Source organism: Amblyomma americanum, chromosome 10 (genome assembly GCF_052857255.1).
Source record: "Amblyomma americanum isolate KBUSLIRL-KWMA chromosome 10, ASM5285725v1, whole genome shotgun sequence".
Classification (NCBI taxonomy): domain Eukaryota; kingdom Metazoa; phylum Arthropoda; class Arachnida; order Ixodida; family Ixodidae; genus Amblyomma; species Amblyomma americanum.
In genome coordinates, this window is record NC_135506.1 from 7410634 (window position 1) to 7427943 (window position 17310).

At 46.9% G+C, this 17310-nt stretch overlaps 1 protein-coding gene across 4 annotated transcripts; it reads left to right on the forward strand.

The window, feature by feature from the left end:
- The first annotated feature begins 1001 nt into the window (after positions 1-1001).
- On the forward strand, positions 1002-16127 carry LOC144106484 (chitin deacetylase 1-like). 4 transcript variants are annotated; one of them, XM_077639302.1, is made up of 7 exons: positions 1185-1249; positions 4157-4256; positions 5719-6089; positions 6840-7052; positions 9051-9281; positions 10669-11077; positions 14550-16127. In XM_077639302.1, exons 3-6 carry the CDS (start codon positions 5722-5724, stop codon positions 11069-11071), a joined length of 1215 nt encoding a protein of 404 aa, XP_077495428.1. In that variant the 5' UTR covers positions 1185-1249; positions 4157-4256; positions 5719-5721; the 3' UTR covers positions 11072-11077; positions 14550-16127. The 4 variants fall into 4 exon arrangements, with proteins under 4 accessions (XP_077495425.1, XP_077495427.1, XP_077495426.1 ...); XM_077639299.1 differs by lacking the exon at positions 4157-4256 and having other exon boundaries at positions 1002-1249; XM_077639301.1 differs by lacking the exon at positions 4157-4256 and having other exon boundaries at positions 1002-1249; positions 10669-11017.
- The last annotated feature ends 1183 nt before the right edge of the window (positions 16128-17310 follow it).

Genomic DNA, 17310 nt, shown 5'->3' on the forward strand with positions numbered 1-17310 from the left:
CAGTCATGGATCTAAGCATGGTGTCATCGAAATGTAATTCTCACTTCCCGCTGAACGCGTCCGCAGCGTAGTCGACATTCACATCGGGGCACGTCACCAGGAGCACGCAAGTGGCAATGTATCTTACAAGGGCAGATGTACAGTACCGCTTTGCCTGCCACGGGCATTCTACAGTGTACCGCTCGGTGTACAATTCCCACTTTGCTAGTGTACAGTGCACATCGGTAGTGAGCACTCTTCTGTGCCCTTGGCAAGGCCCCCCTCTTTTCAGAGCGATAGCTGGATAAGGCTGACCCCTCAGCCTCCTTTTGTTGCAAATGAAAGTGCTGTGCAAGCGGACCTTAGTTGTACCCTACGAGGAAGCCGGAGAAGACAATACAGAATGTGCTGTCTCTGGTCACGTGGTTCATGTGGGCCAATGAGGACGCACTAGACGGAAAATGGGGGTTGGCTGGGGGGCAGTTTTTGCAAACCTATTCGCCGCCATCTTTTCGCACCGAGGGAAAGTGCCAAAAAAAGGAAGAGAGAGTGAGTTTGTTTTCGACATCCGTACTATGTCAAGGCCAACCGCGGCGGCTACTGCGTTTAGCTCGAAGAAAGTACTTCATGCAGCGGCAACTGTGAAAATGAAAGAAAAATAACCGAGGAAAGAACAAATCAAGGAAAGGAAAAGAGAAGATGGAAGAAGGGAGGTCATCAGCAAGCTTAAAAAAGAGAGAAGACAAAGCATACAAGAAAGAAATAATAGAGCAAAAGAAAGGGGGGGGTGGGGGAATGAAGGAAGACTTAAAAAGAAAGATAAAGAAAAAAAGAATGGAAGGAAACATGGTTTTCAGACGTTTAGGTGCAGAGGAATGGTTTCGTCTGCGTAGTCTGGCGGGAACAGGTGGACGACTTTTGATCACACTACGTAGCCACGTGTAAGCTGTAGCTGCCTGAATGAGCCAAGCAAATACAAAACTGCAGACTTCACGCACACTCTCGCGAGTAACGAAGAGACACCAGTGTCTGCGCCGACGCACAGGCTCCGTCATCGTTTGTGACTCTGCGCTGTCCAGCTGTGTATACCGGACAAGACATCCTCCTGCTGGAGTCGTGCCAACGGAAGGTAACTGCGCCGAGGCATCGACAGCTCAAGGCGCCGTCCGAGACTATAAGTAAGGGCACCGGCACGATTTCCTCATCAAGTAGCAGCCGCGTTGGCCTTGTGCGCACACCGTCCGGACGAGGTTCTGCAGACTTTATACAGGTATGCCTTTTTGCCTCTCGTCGCGTGTGTGCGGTAGTCGTATGCCCACCGCTATCTCCGGCGCAGTAGTATAGGCTTCGGTGCAGTGTGCGCTTTTCGGTGGTTCCTAATAATTCCCGTTTTCATTTAGATGGTACAGCGCGAAGCAAACGAAACGCAACAGAAGACAACGCAGGCGAGCGCATTCGTCTGTTTCACTGTACCATCCGCACTGAACTATTACCAATTTGCCCAGCTATCCATACTTCGTAATAAAGTTGTAATTACTTCTTAGCATCCACCCAAGCGCAGCGATGCGGCTAGAAAGGAAAGCTAAACAGCTTTCTCGGAAAATTCGTGGTTGAAGAAAAATTCATCCTTGTCCAGGACTGTCCTGGTCCTTTACTACAAATTTACTTCACGTTGGGGATTTTCCCTAAACATTGGACGTATCCATACCTCCCGTTTCTCGGGCAAAAAGTGTGAATTCTGCCTGCATCGCTGCCATAACTGTCACTTCCTGCTAGCCAGAGTATCTGCTCGGCACAGACATGTACACTTGCATGAGAAAGTATCATAACTTCACGGCTTTATCTCTGATATCTGTTCATGCAGACCATAGCGCACGACTAGATAGAAGTGAAGGAAACCTGCCACTAGCGTACACAACTGACGTCCGGGTGTATTTCGCGTCATTTCATCTTGCTGCCTTTATGAACAAGGCTGTCGCGTGAAAGCTGTAGTGCTAAACTATTTTATTGGTCATTGTTGTTACTAATCATGTTTGCTATCTATGACGAGTAAGGAATTATCCAAAACGCCGGTGAACGTTATGCTGCTGCGGCAATGTTCATTTTGACAATGTTCACTCAGATATATCATCTGAAGGTACGTGAAGTACTGGTGGTGTTTGTAGTAGCTTTCTCGCTGATGCTAAAGCTAGTTGCTTAAACATCCTTGCGCGCACTGCTTCCAACTGCAATATCAATAACGGGACGAGAAATGAAGACATCCTCAGTCGATGCGCTCATCGTCCGAGGGCTTAATTGATGCTTGGTCCGGTAATATTGTAGTTGGAAGCAGCGCACGCAGATATGCAGCTTTCCAGGAACGTAACATCATTAGCCCCATGCGCTGCTTGGTACTTGAAGGTTTTATTTTGCATCAAGACGTTGCAACAAGGTGTTGCTTCAGGAAACCGGTCTTCCTCGCTGTATTGGCGAGAAACTTGATTTGCTTCCTCTTAAGCAAACTGCTAGTGATATACGGGCGTCAGTTGTTGTGCTAAGGACCGCTTAACACGTACTTATGGGTGGGTTGGTTCGCTACAGTGTGTCAAAAGGCAATGCGCACACAAAAAGGAGACATACGCGGCACACAGTTGTCTGTGACTCATTTTTGGGTGCAGTTTCTTTTTCAGCACCCTTCCTTAATGCGATACTAAGAATAACGCTGTCCTTGCGAAAACTGCAAAGTACAGCTGTGAAATCTAGGCACTCACAACCGAAGTTGTCTCCAAAGTGGAATCGCTCATTGGGACGGAATCAGCGGCGGCTTGTAAAACGGTGAATATTTTCGAATACCTCCGTCAAAAGCTGGGCAGGGAAATTCGTTTTGCTAAAAGCAGGAAAATAGGGTATTTTTGATGGCCAAATTAACACTACCCTGTTCAGACTTCAACGTTTAGCGAAGAGTACCGTTTCATTCATTCATATAGCCTGTAATTAAAAAATTACAGCGCACCAAGTGTAAAGATGCGTTTCACTATCATTTAGTTAAATGATCGGCAACAGGAAAAAAAATGTTTATCAGTAATTATGCATGCGGATTCCTCATGGTTATTTACCGTTCTGCTCAGTTATCTCCTTCTTATCTAATGCGACATAAAGGCTTCTCCTGTTAAGCATCCAGTATTGCCTTTGCTTTGAGTATATTCTGTTGAATAGAGGTTATCACGCACAGCGCTGGCGGACTGCCTGGAAACCATGCCCATTGTTCCTCACATTTCGCTCGTGATTTTCAGCTCTCACATTGAAGCTCCTGAGTTAAAAAAAATACTTCATTAATTACGATTTTAGTGAACGGTATCAGAGCGTCAAGTTGGGTTACGTTTGGTTATCTAATGCTGCAAAATAAGCTCAAATAACGTGGCTTAGAGAAGCGACAACACTAGCGCGATAACAACTGAAGCTTGTGTATAAGGCGGAGAAATAAATAAGACAGTTTCAAACGCACCAGAACCAAACAAGAGAAGATATGAAACAGTGGCCGTGAAAGGTGATGCATGGTTAAGCTGGCTATCTAGGAAGGCCATTTCCTTCGCTAGCAGGTTGACTGAAGGTGCGCTAACGCATTCTGCGTCCTTTTTTTCTGAATGTGAAGGCTTAGATTATTTTTCGCGTAAGCCGCTCCCGATGTTTCTTCAAGGTTTTTGCACAGATGAAGTTTCGGCTTGCACTCTCCCTCTTGGCATCGTCAGCAGTGAAGCGTGAGCTTGCCTTTAGGTGCTTGACACGCTCCCTCAGGCGATCATTACCCCACCGGGATAGGAGATGGTCTACCTAGATAGCTAGCTTCACCAAGACCGTTCACTGTCGCCACTACTTGTGTGGTTGGTTGTTGCGCGTTCGCAAACCTCTAATTTATTGCCCCTGCTTGTAGTAAAGGTTCAGTTGTTATAGTAGCACTGGTGTTATTTTTTCTCCCCTGTACGTTCCGTTTTCTGCCCGAATTTGTGTGGTATTATTGCAGGATATTTTCATTACTATCCCGAGCACAGCTCTATCGTTCAGCCTTTCCCTTTGCTTCCTTCGTTTCACGCATCGAATTCTCTGTTCTTTCGAGAAACATCCTTCACCGACCCTCTACCCGACGTCGCAGACGCATACAGGAAGGGCGCCGAACACATTATATCGTTCCCGTTTTCAGGTTGCTGTTATTTCAGCCTCTACTTGGCATCCGCTGTCTGTCATCGTGGTCGGCTCATTTGCCGGAGCGACGACCCCCGACGCAACGTGATTTATTCCCTGTGCGTTTTTCCTGCACAGCTGTCATTTGAAAAAACAGTAGAGCTTTAGCAGAGTTCTTTCATAGCGCTTTATGGTCATGAAACCTCTCCGCAACTCTACCGGAGAGCCTGTTGCGGTGCCCAAAGCGATGCGGCGCTGGCGTAAATCGAGGAGTGGCTAGGGGGCTAGCGGGCCCGATTTAAAGGGTTCAGCCTTATCCATCTATCCATCGAGTATGTTTTGGCGAGCGGCGCGGCGCGATACTGCCTAACTGCGTATAGTTAACGTTCTTCTTTGTGTCGGTTCTTGTACTGGCAGTTCATCAGGCGCGGTGTAGAAGTATGTGAATGTTTGTGTTTTTGTGAACGATACCTTCACGTTGTGGTGAGACGGGCTACACCCTCCTGAACGCACCGTTTATAAACTGAAAAGATGAACAGGTGAAAGCGCGCGCTGATGCTCAAGTATTGCGAGCGAAAAAGAAATGTGCTGTACTTCCGAAAGTTGAGCACCATGGTGCCGCATAGCAGCAGCCAATGCGACGTTTTTGAGACATATTCTTAGACAACAGCGCAACGGCTCTAGGCCAAAGAAGAACACAGAAAGAAGAGCGAACACATTATGTGTTTGTCCTTTCCCCCTTTCTTTCTGTGTTCTTCTTCTTTGGCCTAGAGCCGTTGCGCTGTTGTCTAAGAATATGCCTCAACTACAGTACTAACTAGCCCCAACAATTAACACTTCTGTGACGTTTTTCGGCTACAGTTGCAAACGCGTGCAATAAATCCTCCATTGAAATTCCACGCCCACTATAGTACTCAGCGCACCGCAGTATGCACATGCTGTTAAACTTTGAGTAGTGTCCACTCAGCGCACCGCAGTATGCACATGCTGTTAAACTTTGAGTAGTGTCCACTGAAGCCGGCCATGCGGCACTGTGAGCAGCACAAGTACAATGAGTGGCGTCTGCTAAAGCGACCTTTGCCTTTCCGTCACTAGTATATTGTAAATTAATGAGCATACAGAACGTTTGAGCAATGTTTCAATGTACCACGAAGCATGGCAAGTCTCCACGCAGCAGCCAGAAGACCACAGTAAAGAACCTGCCACGCCACTGCCGGTGGCGTTCTTTCTCCATATAACTGCGTCGAGCGGGCCAGGATCATGGAACTGTAGCGGATACAAGACCTCCGCTTCAATTTTACTCAAGATATTCAGAGACTGAATGATATCACTGGCACGGATGCAAGTTTTTGTACTACAACGACACCATACGCTGCCGGCGGGGTCTACCGCTCGCGGCTCTCCGATCGGCGGAGGCGCCCCTCGCGGCCGCTTTTGTTCCCGAACCGAACTTCGGCGGAGTTTTAAGATCATTATGTGCATTGAAGGACGGACGCTGGCTTTATTTTGCAGCAGCATAGCTGCTCTGAGGGGGCTGTTAAATGCAATTTTTTTGCAGGTTGCCTTGTTTGACTGACGCAGGTCATGAGAAGAGCAGCGTGCTGCCTCCTTGTTGTCCTCTATGGCCACTGCGTCTTCGACGTGGTGCGAAGTGCCGAGTGCCACCCGAGCACGTGTCGGCTGGAAGACAACTGCCTCTGCGTGGACAATCGGCCTCCGGGCAACCTGAGAGCTGCCGATACACCGCAGTTCGTGATGATCACCTTCGACGACGCCGTCAACGAGCAGAACATGGACTTCTACCGAGAGCTGCTGGCCCCCGGCAGGCTGCGCAACAGGGCCAACGGCTGCAACGTGGCCGCCACCTTCTTCGTGTCGGCCGGATACACGGACTACTCGTTCGTGCACGAGCTGCACAGCGCGGGAAACGAGATCGCGCTGCACTCTATCACGTGAGTGAGGACGATTACTTCGCCTGCAGAGGCAAATTGTAGCGTCACCTCGCGCTAGAGACGAAACGGCATAGGGCGGCGCATGCTCACTATACTTCTGACAAAACGTCGGCTCATTATCGCTGAGATTTAGCGTGCATTAGTGGCACTTGGAGGGAAACTTCGCTTTGTACCACGTTCTGCTGAAGAAAATTGCTTGTTTTTGGTCTGCTGTGTATTAGTGTTGTTTTTATCATAACGTTACCAATTAAAAAAAAAAGAGGAGATTTTCGCAGCTGAAAACATGACGGGAGCTCCTACTCCATGAAAGGCCAAAACATAAACGGGAGGCATTAAGAGCCTCATATGCGTTCCATGTGCACTTCAATTTCCTTGTCTAGCCTGGAGGGAGCTTTGATTTCTGCGCCCACCTCACTTGCATCGACGGTCAGCTCCACCCAGCAGGCGAAGAGAAGAACATGTATACCCTTGCCACAATTAGAGCTCCATTTGACAGTAACTATGACGTTCTTTACTTTCCCAACAAATTCTTCCCCTCTGTACTATGGAGGATGGAAAACCCAATCCAAAGTCAGGTTGCCACCGGCATAGCAGGTGGGCTGAAGTAGCCATGCATTGAAGGTAATGCTGCAAGTGCAAGCTATGGCAGCGGAGGCAATCATGCTGTGACTGTCAGGTCTTTACTGAGGATGCTTACAAGAGAAAGCCAAGTAGTCCTTCCCAAACGCATTTTGAGTGTTCTCACCGCAGGCATCGTAACAACCTGACGTACTGGCGCACGATGGACGTCGCCGGATGGGAGGCGGAGTTCCTGGGCGTACGCCGGCTGCTGAGGGACTATGCTCTTATTCCCGAGCGGGACATGGTGGGTGCCAGGGCGCCATTCCTCGAGATCGGTCACGGAAACGCCTACAACATGATGCGGAAACATGGCTTCCTCTACGACTCGTCGATCGTAGCCAAGTGCGTGGTGCTGAAATGACAATGTGTGCAGTGTACTCGCTAACAGTCGTGACTGGCACATAAACTTTGCCGGTGAAGTGTTTCTGTTTGTGCAAGAGATCAAGCAGCTTGAGCCTGACGTTCTTAGATTGTTAGAACGTTTTATAAGCTCATTTGTATATGCCGCCGACATTGTCTTCCTACTTAAATGACCGCTGCAACCCGTAACGCCCGCACGGACAGACGGGCAGGCGCTTGGAAAAAGTTGGTAGAAGCTTCCCTTTTGTATCGGGTCAGTAACGGTTGTCTTCTGACCATAAATTATAGATGCTAACTCTTCTTTCCTTTGAGCCGTTTACATTAAGTTTAACGTCCGCTAATGTCGTCCTTTCTTGTTCTCCTGCACACAACCTTCAATGTCACACTATTTTTTTTCGCTTTCTGGAATTCCTGAGCCACCGTTGTCTGCTACACTAGAGGAACACGAAGGTTGCAGCCAGAGTTGCAACCGGAATATTCTTCGAAAACCAGCGAGGCTGTCTACTGTAACTATTTTCGCGAGCCGTCCTCTTGCGTGTCAGCTGAAATACGCCGCGCTCAAACAAGCCTGTGACAGCCTGTCACGTCACTTCGCCAGCGCTCCTCCACTTGTATGTTTTTTTATCAGCAAAAAACCTATTTCTTCCGCGTAAGCGTATGCAGCCCCTGTCTGACTCGTGCAATTTTTGCAGCGAAAGCTACATTGGCCACGAACTCGCAGTTTCGCCGTGCTCGCATTCCGACTGCGGTCGCACCGCACCACGTGACCAACCACGTGACTGGTCACGTGACCAACGGCGTGACGAACCACGAGGCAACAACTAGCCAAACAAGCAGACTAACCTGGACTTGCAATCAAGATTAACCAAGGCTAACCAAACTTTGCCTCAGCTTTCGCTACGTATATCCTGGCATAGCCGAGCTAAGCCACTGCCAATTTTTTTCCTCTCCTGCTAACCTGAGAGGTGCTTAAAAGGTTACTTTAAATTCCGCAGCGAGGCTCTAGAACTGTCACAGCAAAACCCCGCCGATGTTCGGTGTCACGCAGTTCGCCGATTGGTCGAGAGAGGTCACGTAACCTCGTGACGTTATCACAACCGCCTTGATTGTGCGAAAGAGGCCACGTGAATTTGGGACGCCATCGTCTGTCCATCGTTGCAGGTGGCAACCACTCCACCGGATTGTGAGCAACCTACCTATCATGGCAGGTGTCGACTGAATGGTCGAGAGAGGTCACGTGACCATGTGACGTCATCACGACCTGCCCACCGTGGCCGGTGGCAACCTGCCTAGCTGGTTGTGAACAACCGGCCACGGGGGGCAAGTAATGTACGGAATGACCAATTCCACACATGAGTGTGTAGGCACAACCTAGACGACAGAGAAGTACTGGCGCGGGAGGAATCTCTAATGCTATAGCATGGTAATCTTAAGGGCAGGTTAAGCGTTGTCGAAGTTTTACTTACGTTTTATTTCGGAACTAATGCCCGATACGCAGCGGCGCAAGCTAAGTGCTCTATGCAAGGGGGCAACAATGCTATCGAATGTGTGCCAAAGCCCCAGTCAAAAGCACTGAAAATCCCAAGGTAGGGGCGCTAGCTGCCGGTTAGAAAAATAGTGCTGTGCATAACAGCTCTCTGTGACCACTGAGCGGGGGACAGCGTAAACTTCGCTTCACTTTATTCAGCTTAAAGGCCCCCTTCAAGGGGTATTACATAAGGGGTGGGTTAATATATTCATCAACAAGTACAAGTCATTGTCTTGAAATATGTGTTTACAGCATCTGAATATACAGACGGGTGCGTGATGGCGGCGGTATAGGTGGGGAGGGCATTTCAGTCCACAACAGTTGCTCAGCCATAGTCCTGCATTCGCAACGGCTCTGGCACACCGAAGCGTCAAATAAGCATATCTTTTTTTTTTGGAAAAGAGCGAATTTTGGTGAGAAACAGGATTTTTTTATCGCCTCTCAATCACCAGGTTGGACTACCTTCCCCTGTACCCGTACACCCTGGACTTCGGCTTGCAGGACATCTGTGAGAACATTATCTGTCCGAGCGGTGCTTACAAGGGCCTGTGGATGGTGCCCCTCAACATGTTTGTCCGGGAAACACCCAGCGGCGACGATTCAGGCGGCGAAAGCTCCTGCGTGATGCCCGACACCTGTAGTCCGAAACCATCCACGGCATCCGACATGTTTGACTTCCTCAGGTACAGGCACTCTTACCTCTAAGCATGAGAGAACAATGAGGCGATGTCATAAAGAAAAAATTCAAGGACGATTACGATGCTCCTTAATGCGAAATTTCAGCGCAGCTCTGTAGATGTCTTATGCTCTGAAGGCTCATTGTTTTGCTTTGCTGGGTCGCCGGTACGTCTGGCGTCGATATTAGTTCGACTTTAGTATTAGGAGATGAAGACCACGATGTGCAATGGTCAGCGCGAGAGAATGTGTATATTAGTTCGATAGCAGAGCTGCGTTACAAAATCCAGGAAAATAAGGTGGTGTGCGAGAGAGCACTCTAAGCCTTCGGATGAGTGTTCAGTTGGTGTGGAGAATAATTGTGGCTGACTTCCCTCTGTGGTTAGTTTCCAAGGGAATAATGGTTGCTATTTTAGGGACTGACAGTTACAGAAATCCAGTTAGTCCCCAAGGGACCAACTCTTGCAGCAGTTTTAGTTCTTTCTGGCGTAATGGGGGACCAGTACCAAGGGTCAAGTCTACAAAGGAGACACGACAATTAAGACGAAAGTGTAGCTTGCACGCTAGGGGGCAGGTTGATCTGTTCTCTGAAATAGCATTTCAGATCTTCTTTGTTGTCCTATGTGTGAAGGGAAAATACCCACGATGACCAGGGTCATTTGGTAAATCTCAATTGAATAGTGAGAATGCGTACCAATTTTTGATCTGGATGATAAGCGTATGGTTCAAAGTGTAATAATTTTTGAAAGAACGAAACAGCGCAACTAAAATGAAGGACCAGGAAAAGGAAAGACACGTACAGCACACGTCCTTCATTTTAATTGCGTTGTTTCGTTCTTTCAAGATGCAATACGAACTCGCCCACTGTGCTATGCTGCTGTAACACTTTTGCTCTAAATAGTTTATAATATGCCACACCGAAAGCACCTTTTTCATTTATCTTCTACTCATATTCCTACTAGAAAATGTTGCAATTTTTTTTTCTTTTCACGCGCAGAGCTTCGGTTTCTTCCTCACCACTACTTGCAGCTATTCGATCCACAAAAATCTCTGATTGCGTTGTAAGCGTAGCTAATTCTAAAAATGTTGCCACTGCAGTCACTTCGACTTTTGTACCTATTTTTAATAGCGGTTGTAGTGATTTATCTGTTTTATTCTCGTGATTCGTGATAAAGACTATTCTGTGTGCTGTTTTGTGGCGATCACGTGTTTTATATTACCCTTATGTAATGCCCTTCGCAGCTGTCCTCGAACATTATGGAGCCCTTAGAGCCTTTAAGGTTATAAGGAATGCTGATGATGATTATGCTATGTGAAATGTTCAGAGGAGAAATCTGAATTCAACTGATGTCGCTTCACCGCTTTTTCTTCGTCTCAACCTCCATGCTCGCGCAGGTCGAACTTCGAGCGGTACTACAAAACCAATCGGGCGCCATTTCCGGTATTCATCCACCAAAACTGGCTGTGGGATCCGGAGCGGAAGCGGGGCTTCCTGTCTTTTATTGATTGGCTGCTCACCAAGAAGGACGTGTTCCTGGTCACAGTCGAAGAAGTGGTGCAGTTCATGAAAGACCCGAAACCCCTGGGCAAATACTCGCAGAAAAAGTGCTCGAGGGCCACCAGGTTCCAGAAGTGTCCCAAGATTTACTCGTGCCAATTTCCCGAGTCGCCCATCGAAGAGACCAAAGAACTCGTAGGCTGCAAACCGTGCCCCAAGAAATACCCCTGGATAGAAGACTTCACGGTAAACAAGCCAGGCAACCGCGCTGGGCCAGCCAACCCCGCAAGCCAGTCCTAAGGCGCAGTATTCCTTGTTTTGTTGTGCTCTAGTCTGGTGTTCTGCCTGTGCGTTGCCACCAAGCTTTCGAGCCACTTGTTTCATGGCGCACGGTGGAAGGCGTCTCACATATCGTAGTGCGTTTGCATAATTTTACGATTATTCTTATACCTTTCCGATAACTTCTACCCTTATACACCGCTGTTCCCAAAGATCGCATGAGAGAAAGTAATTAAGATATTGTTAGTTTATTTGCGCGAACACAGCAATAACTTCATGATTGTTGTAGTGGAGTGATGCAGAGGTAACTGTTGATACATTGTAAGTAACAGAGACCCATTGGATACATATTGCCGCGAATCTTTGCAGTGTTTGTTCCTTCTTCAAATCTGCCGCCACGCCACTTTATCGCTTTGTTTGCGACGCACGACGCGACTAGATTTATCTCGATTGATCGCAGCCAGGCAGAGCTGATTCTACGTTGTTCCGGAATGTTCTAGTAACTTGCACGCTTTATCTGGAAAGTTCGCTACCAGCTTTGAATTGAGCACGGCCGACAGCGGCGGGCATTCTGTTCGACGACCTCCGAGCACGCTCGTTGCTACGCCGCCGCCGAGTGATTCAGGCCATTGCGGGCGCAGGTCAGCCCAAATAAACAGTTTTGTTTAGACGCCGTTGTCGCAGCCTTTCTGCTCTCCGGAGTGCAGTCACCACTTCGTGACAATATGAAGACAATGACAGTTACAAGAGATATACACAAGCCATAGGAGCTAAAATATGCAAAAATTACACAAATTGATGCAGAAGCAAAGATACAGCAATCGGCACTTTATATTAATTTCTTAAATATAGCATTATCGATATTATGAGAACAAGAGTAATGTCGGAGCTCACATCACGCCATTACTCGTTGCTAAACATGGTATTTATTACTGTGAAATTGTGTTCTACGTGCATGACAACGTTTTACGAGGGAAGATAAATAATCTAGAGTTTTCAGCCGTGAAAATGAGGATATAGTTAAATGATGTCTTTAGCAGGGAGCTTAAAAGAAAGAAAAGGATTATTTCCCATGTACAAACTTTAAAATGAAGTTACCCTGTGATATTCTCCCTGGAGTCCTTTTTTTTTTCATTAATTTTACAAAACTGTTGGAAGCAGTCAAAAAAGGAGAATGCAAAGTTTCCAGGGAATTTCAAGATTAAATCAGGGGTATTTGAACGCAGAGCTAATTTATTTATGTACAGTTTTTCCTCAAATATTTCGGACAACTTTTCAAGAGCGTTGTTATCGTCAACGCCGGTAGCATTTGCACGATTTGATGTCGCAGTTCACTTCTTGCATTTTCGTTTTCATAGCTGAAAATCTGCTTGTCCGAGCAAAAGCAAGAGTAGGTACAGTATGTGTCAGACTTAGAGGGAACGCGAGAGATTATTGAACCGGTTTTTAACACGGATAAAAGTAGGTTTCACAGCGAATCAGGAATGCTGCTTCAGGTTCCTCTTCTCGAGCTTACTGCGCCTTGTCTTCGCTTTACAGTGAAACCTGCTTTTCTCTGCGTTAAGAAACGGTCTAACCACTTCTCGTGTTCTCTCTAAGTATGACGCACACGGTTTATCCATCGTAGTTCCAATAGAGCACATGAAGATTCCACAGAGTATTGTCGATCCAGCGCACTTATAACGATATTGCTTGACGCCATCTTGCTGAGATTTGAAAGTTCGGTGAGTTGATGGCTTGACAGCGTATTCAATGGGAACAGCGTATCATAGACAGGGCACAATGGAGGCACGCTCCCCGGTCGCCGTGATGTATGTCCTCTACTTTGTTGCTTGTCTGCCTTGTGTTATTAAATGTGCTGTCATCCTGATGTATGACGACGTCAGCTGCGGCAGCATAGAACATCAGCGCTGGCGGCGCGATGTGAATTTTTTATGTTCTTTGCAGAAAGAGACTCACTCAGCAAGCCGAATGCATTTCGGCGGCACACAGACCTTCGATTTCCACAAACGCAAAAAGCCGAGTAAGGAAGCTCCAACGCGAGTTTCAGGCCTTGTGGACGGCATAACCCTAGCGAAGGATATTAAAAATATAACATTATAAAATATCGGCCATAGGAGGCATCCAGTTGTCTTGTCTTTATATGTGAGCAGTTTTATGGAGTGCAGCGCGGATTTAAAATGCCGTAAAAGTAGCCAGAAACATGGTTGGCAGTGTTTTGTGTCAAATTTATGGGGAGTCTTGGGAACGTATACGTATGCCATGTATGTCTAGGGATTCACACTAATGTCTGTGATATATTCGGTTAGAAAACTGAACAGGCGAGAGCAAAATAATCGTGGTTGCAATAGAAGGACATTCATTTCATTCAACAGTTGAACAACAAAAACAAACTGTATGTAGCTATACAGCTTGACTTTAACCTATTTTTAATACACAAAGGCTGGAACATACCTTCAGCCCTGCCTGTTGTGTACTGCAGTCACGAACGTACAACGAGGAAGAGGCGACCAAAACTATACTGATGGCTCGGCGCAACTCAGATAACATGAACTAAGAACTAGATAAACACCTGCGCAATTGCACCTTGGTCTCATTTGGAGTGTAACAAACCAGCGGTGTTAATTCTCGTGAAAAGACATTTTCGAAACAGAACGGCAGAAGCGAATCACACAAAAGAATTTTTCAGCTACTGTGGGACGAGAGCAGAGGTTGATGATAGGAATTATATGATAAGACTCAACAAAAGGCACGCCCCTCAGCTCGCCTAACATCGATTGCGCTGATGCGGAACCAATTTTGTGTACTTTCCAACCGGGCTCTATCGGTTCATGCTGTCGTAGCTGCAAGGCGGCTCCTGTGCCTTCTGGTTGTCGTTTTGTCGTTTAACGTTAGATTTCCCATGACTGTAAATCAGCGTTGTTACCCACTTCACATTTTTTCTTTGTCACTCGTAATATCTGCCGCCGCGGTGGCTCAGTGGTTATGGCACTCGGCTGCTGACCCGAAAGACGCGGGCTCGATCCCGGCCGCGGCGGGATCGAATTTCGATGGAGGCGAAATTCTAGAGGCCCGTGTACTGTGCGATGTCAGCGCACGTTAAAGAACCCCAGGTAGTCGAAATTTCCGGAACCCTTCACTATGGCGTCCCTCGTAGCTTGAGTCGCTTTGGGACGTTACCCCCCCCCCCCCCATACCATTAAACAATCATAATAATATCTGTGTAATGGACAATTCTGTGAGTTTATGACATCGGTTGTCGGCATTATTGCGTGTCGGAACCAAATATACCGGCGTCTTCCTGCTGGCCGACAGAAATGTTTTCAATCCGGGAAATGCGGTGAGGATTGGATAAGGGATATTTTCCGAAACAGCAACTTCTGCCACCTCTCTACCCGGGAGAGCCAGAAAGCTGACAGAATTCTTTTCTTGTTTTTGCAAAAGCGTTGCTGATAAGTTTAAGTACGCTCCTCTGATATTTACCTCGTCTTCTTTACAGAACTGACTTTTTCAACCTCCACCCATGCATTCGGCTAACGAAAGAACCGCACACCGAGTGGACGCAAGCTACAGCCGATCGGTTCCTACGCAAGGCGTGTGACCAGGGAGTAGCGGCCACCCGTCCTGGCCGCCTTTTGTTGGGGAGAGTCCAGCCCACTCATTTCACGAATGCCTGGCTTTCCCTCGCAAGCGCCTGGAATTCCAAAGGCCAACAAAGTCGCGAGACATGGAGCCGCAAAGACGGACCACATGCGACATCGGAAGGCCACATACTGAACTCACTCCTCTTGTTCATCTTGAAAGTACCTAAATCACCTTTCAAAGAGCTTACCAAATGGCTTTAGTTCATCCATGACTCGAAACAAGGACTACATCTACGAGGACTTCGTCCCCCCCCCCCCCCCCCCCCGCCAGCCTTCTCTTTTCTCTCCTCCTAAATTAAGACTGCAAGCAAAAGTGTTTTCCTCCTCATTCTCGTTATACCTTTCCCCAGCCCCTTTCTCTTCCCTTAGAGAATAACGTCGCCAAGAGAGAGTGCTGAAAGCTGACAATAAACGCTCATGGCATTTCATTTTATCTGCTGCAATAACGTACATATCGCAGTTCTTTAGGTTGCCACTTAGAATGTGAACAAGGGAGGGGAAGGGTCGTGGCGGAGGGATATGCTGAAAGAAGCTATAAAGCAGCGATATGAAGTGGTGCGAAAACTGTGCCACTTCTTTTTTTCTTTTGAAAGAAAAATGTTGAAAGCCCTTTTTAAAGGATTACGCCAGTGCCGGAATGTACCTGAGAGATTCTAAATTTCTTCTGGATATGTTGATCTCTGCTGGTTGTAAGGTTTTAAATTGCTGGATGAGAAATGCCTCTTTTTTCTATCGCTTACAGATTTAAGCCTAATTGAAGAATGAATAGCTTAAGTTCCTCGAAGTTGTGACCACGTTGATTAAAATGTCGCGCTTTAGTGATATCCTAGCTGGAATCATGAACAGAAAGTGCACGTCAGCAGGGCATGTAGTGCAGAGTGCTGATAACCGATGGTCTTCAAGGGTAACGGACTGTATTCGGAGAGGAGGTAAGCGCTGCAGGGGGCGTCAAAGAGCTAGGCGGGCAGATGAGGATAGAACGTTTGCGCGGATAAGGTTGTTGCAGTTGGCACTGAGCAGGGTTTATCGGAGATCACAATCGGAAATGTGTTTTCTTCTGGATGCAGCTTGACTGATCATGATAATGACGATATTTACCCAAGCCAGAGCTCGTTCGAGCGTATACTATTCAAACAATTGCCTAACATTTTCAAGCTTATTTTGAATCACAAAAAAAATGATAAAATAAAAAACGCCGTTGTTCGAAGCTTGATGCGGCTACAGAAACTTGTAAAACAGAGACTTGCGCCGCACAGACAATTTTATGAAAATCAGCATTTTGTTAGAATAATAATTGCAAGATATTTTAATTAATAAGTCGCATGCCTCAACGTAAGCGAACGCTTTCCAAAGCGTTATTGATAGGGACATTTCCAAAACGCTTTTGTACGGCATTGTCATAATGTCAACTTGTTTTACATCAACGTAATTGAGTGCATTAATAAAGTATCTTTTATGCGTTGTTTATTTTTCGTGTATTTTCGGTACAACGCAATCATTAATTCATCGTTGACTTCGAAACGAATGTGTGCTCGTTGCTTTTCTAAGATTTGCCAGAATCTGAAACGAGACTAGTTGACATAATTTTTTTTCTAATCAAGATCAATTGAGAAAAATTACGCACCCCGTATTTCTTTTTCCCTCAAGTGCCTACGTGGACGGTTTCGCAGAGCGTGTGATTTCACAAATTAATGTATACGTAGGGTGAGTGGTTTCCCCATTTTTCGGAATGCGCTAATCTCAGACACAGCGAATTATGCTGGAACAACGCCCATACGCAACAGCTTATCCACGTTATCTCATGTGGGAAGGCAGGAGTAGGAAAGGAAGAAGTATCAGTAGGTAAAGAACAAGATCACCACGAAAGCATAGCTCGAATTCTAAGACAGCACTTTCCAAATAAAGAGCGAGGGCGTGGTAACTGTCTGGAGAAACCCTGCGCCTCTCTTCGCTGGTCGTCATATTGACAACGCTCGGAGTCCATGCACGGAAACCCTAAGAGGCGCAGCACGCATGCATTCCTGCAGTAGTGCATCCTGGCCGTTAGCACGGACATGACAGCATTTATTTTAAACAAACATTTACAGCGCTGCAGAAATACTGCCATCGTCAGCTACTCCACACCCGTACTCAATTAAAAATTGATTCAAGTGTGACTTTTTGCGGAAGGGTTCTCAGAGGTTCCGGATTTCAACCCTTTATTTATCCCGCGCCTGTATCACAGCACGTAGACAAGCTCGCATTGAACCTCATTGAAATTGGGCTTCTGCGGCCAGCTATCCAAGTCGAGACTTCTGACCAACAGTTTAATCATAATCACTTGACCACTGCATCGAATAGGTTAATGAGCGAATAAACGGTAGCGCGTGCATAATATGAAAGTAAGGGGTAGCAGCTGCCAGCAGGTAACCACGTGGTTAGACTTACACCCTTGGTCTTATATTAAAAATAACCATAAAATGCTGTTGCAGCCATCAGCCCACGCCGTCTAAAACGTAGCCGCATGCTGTCTGCCGCTTCTTAACAACTCGTTTCACGGTAACCCTAGTTAGGTATCTCCCTGCGTGAGCGCTGATCACCTCGTTAAAATCTATAACATGCGGTTTTGCGGTTGCT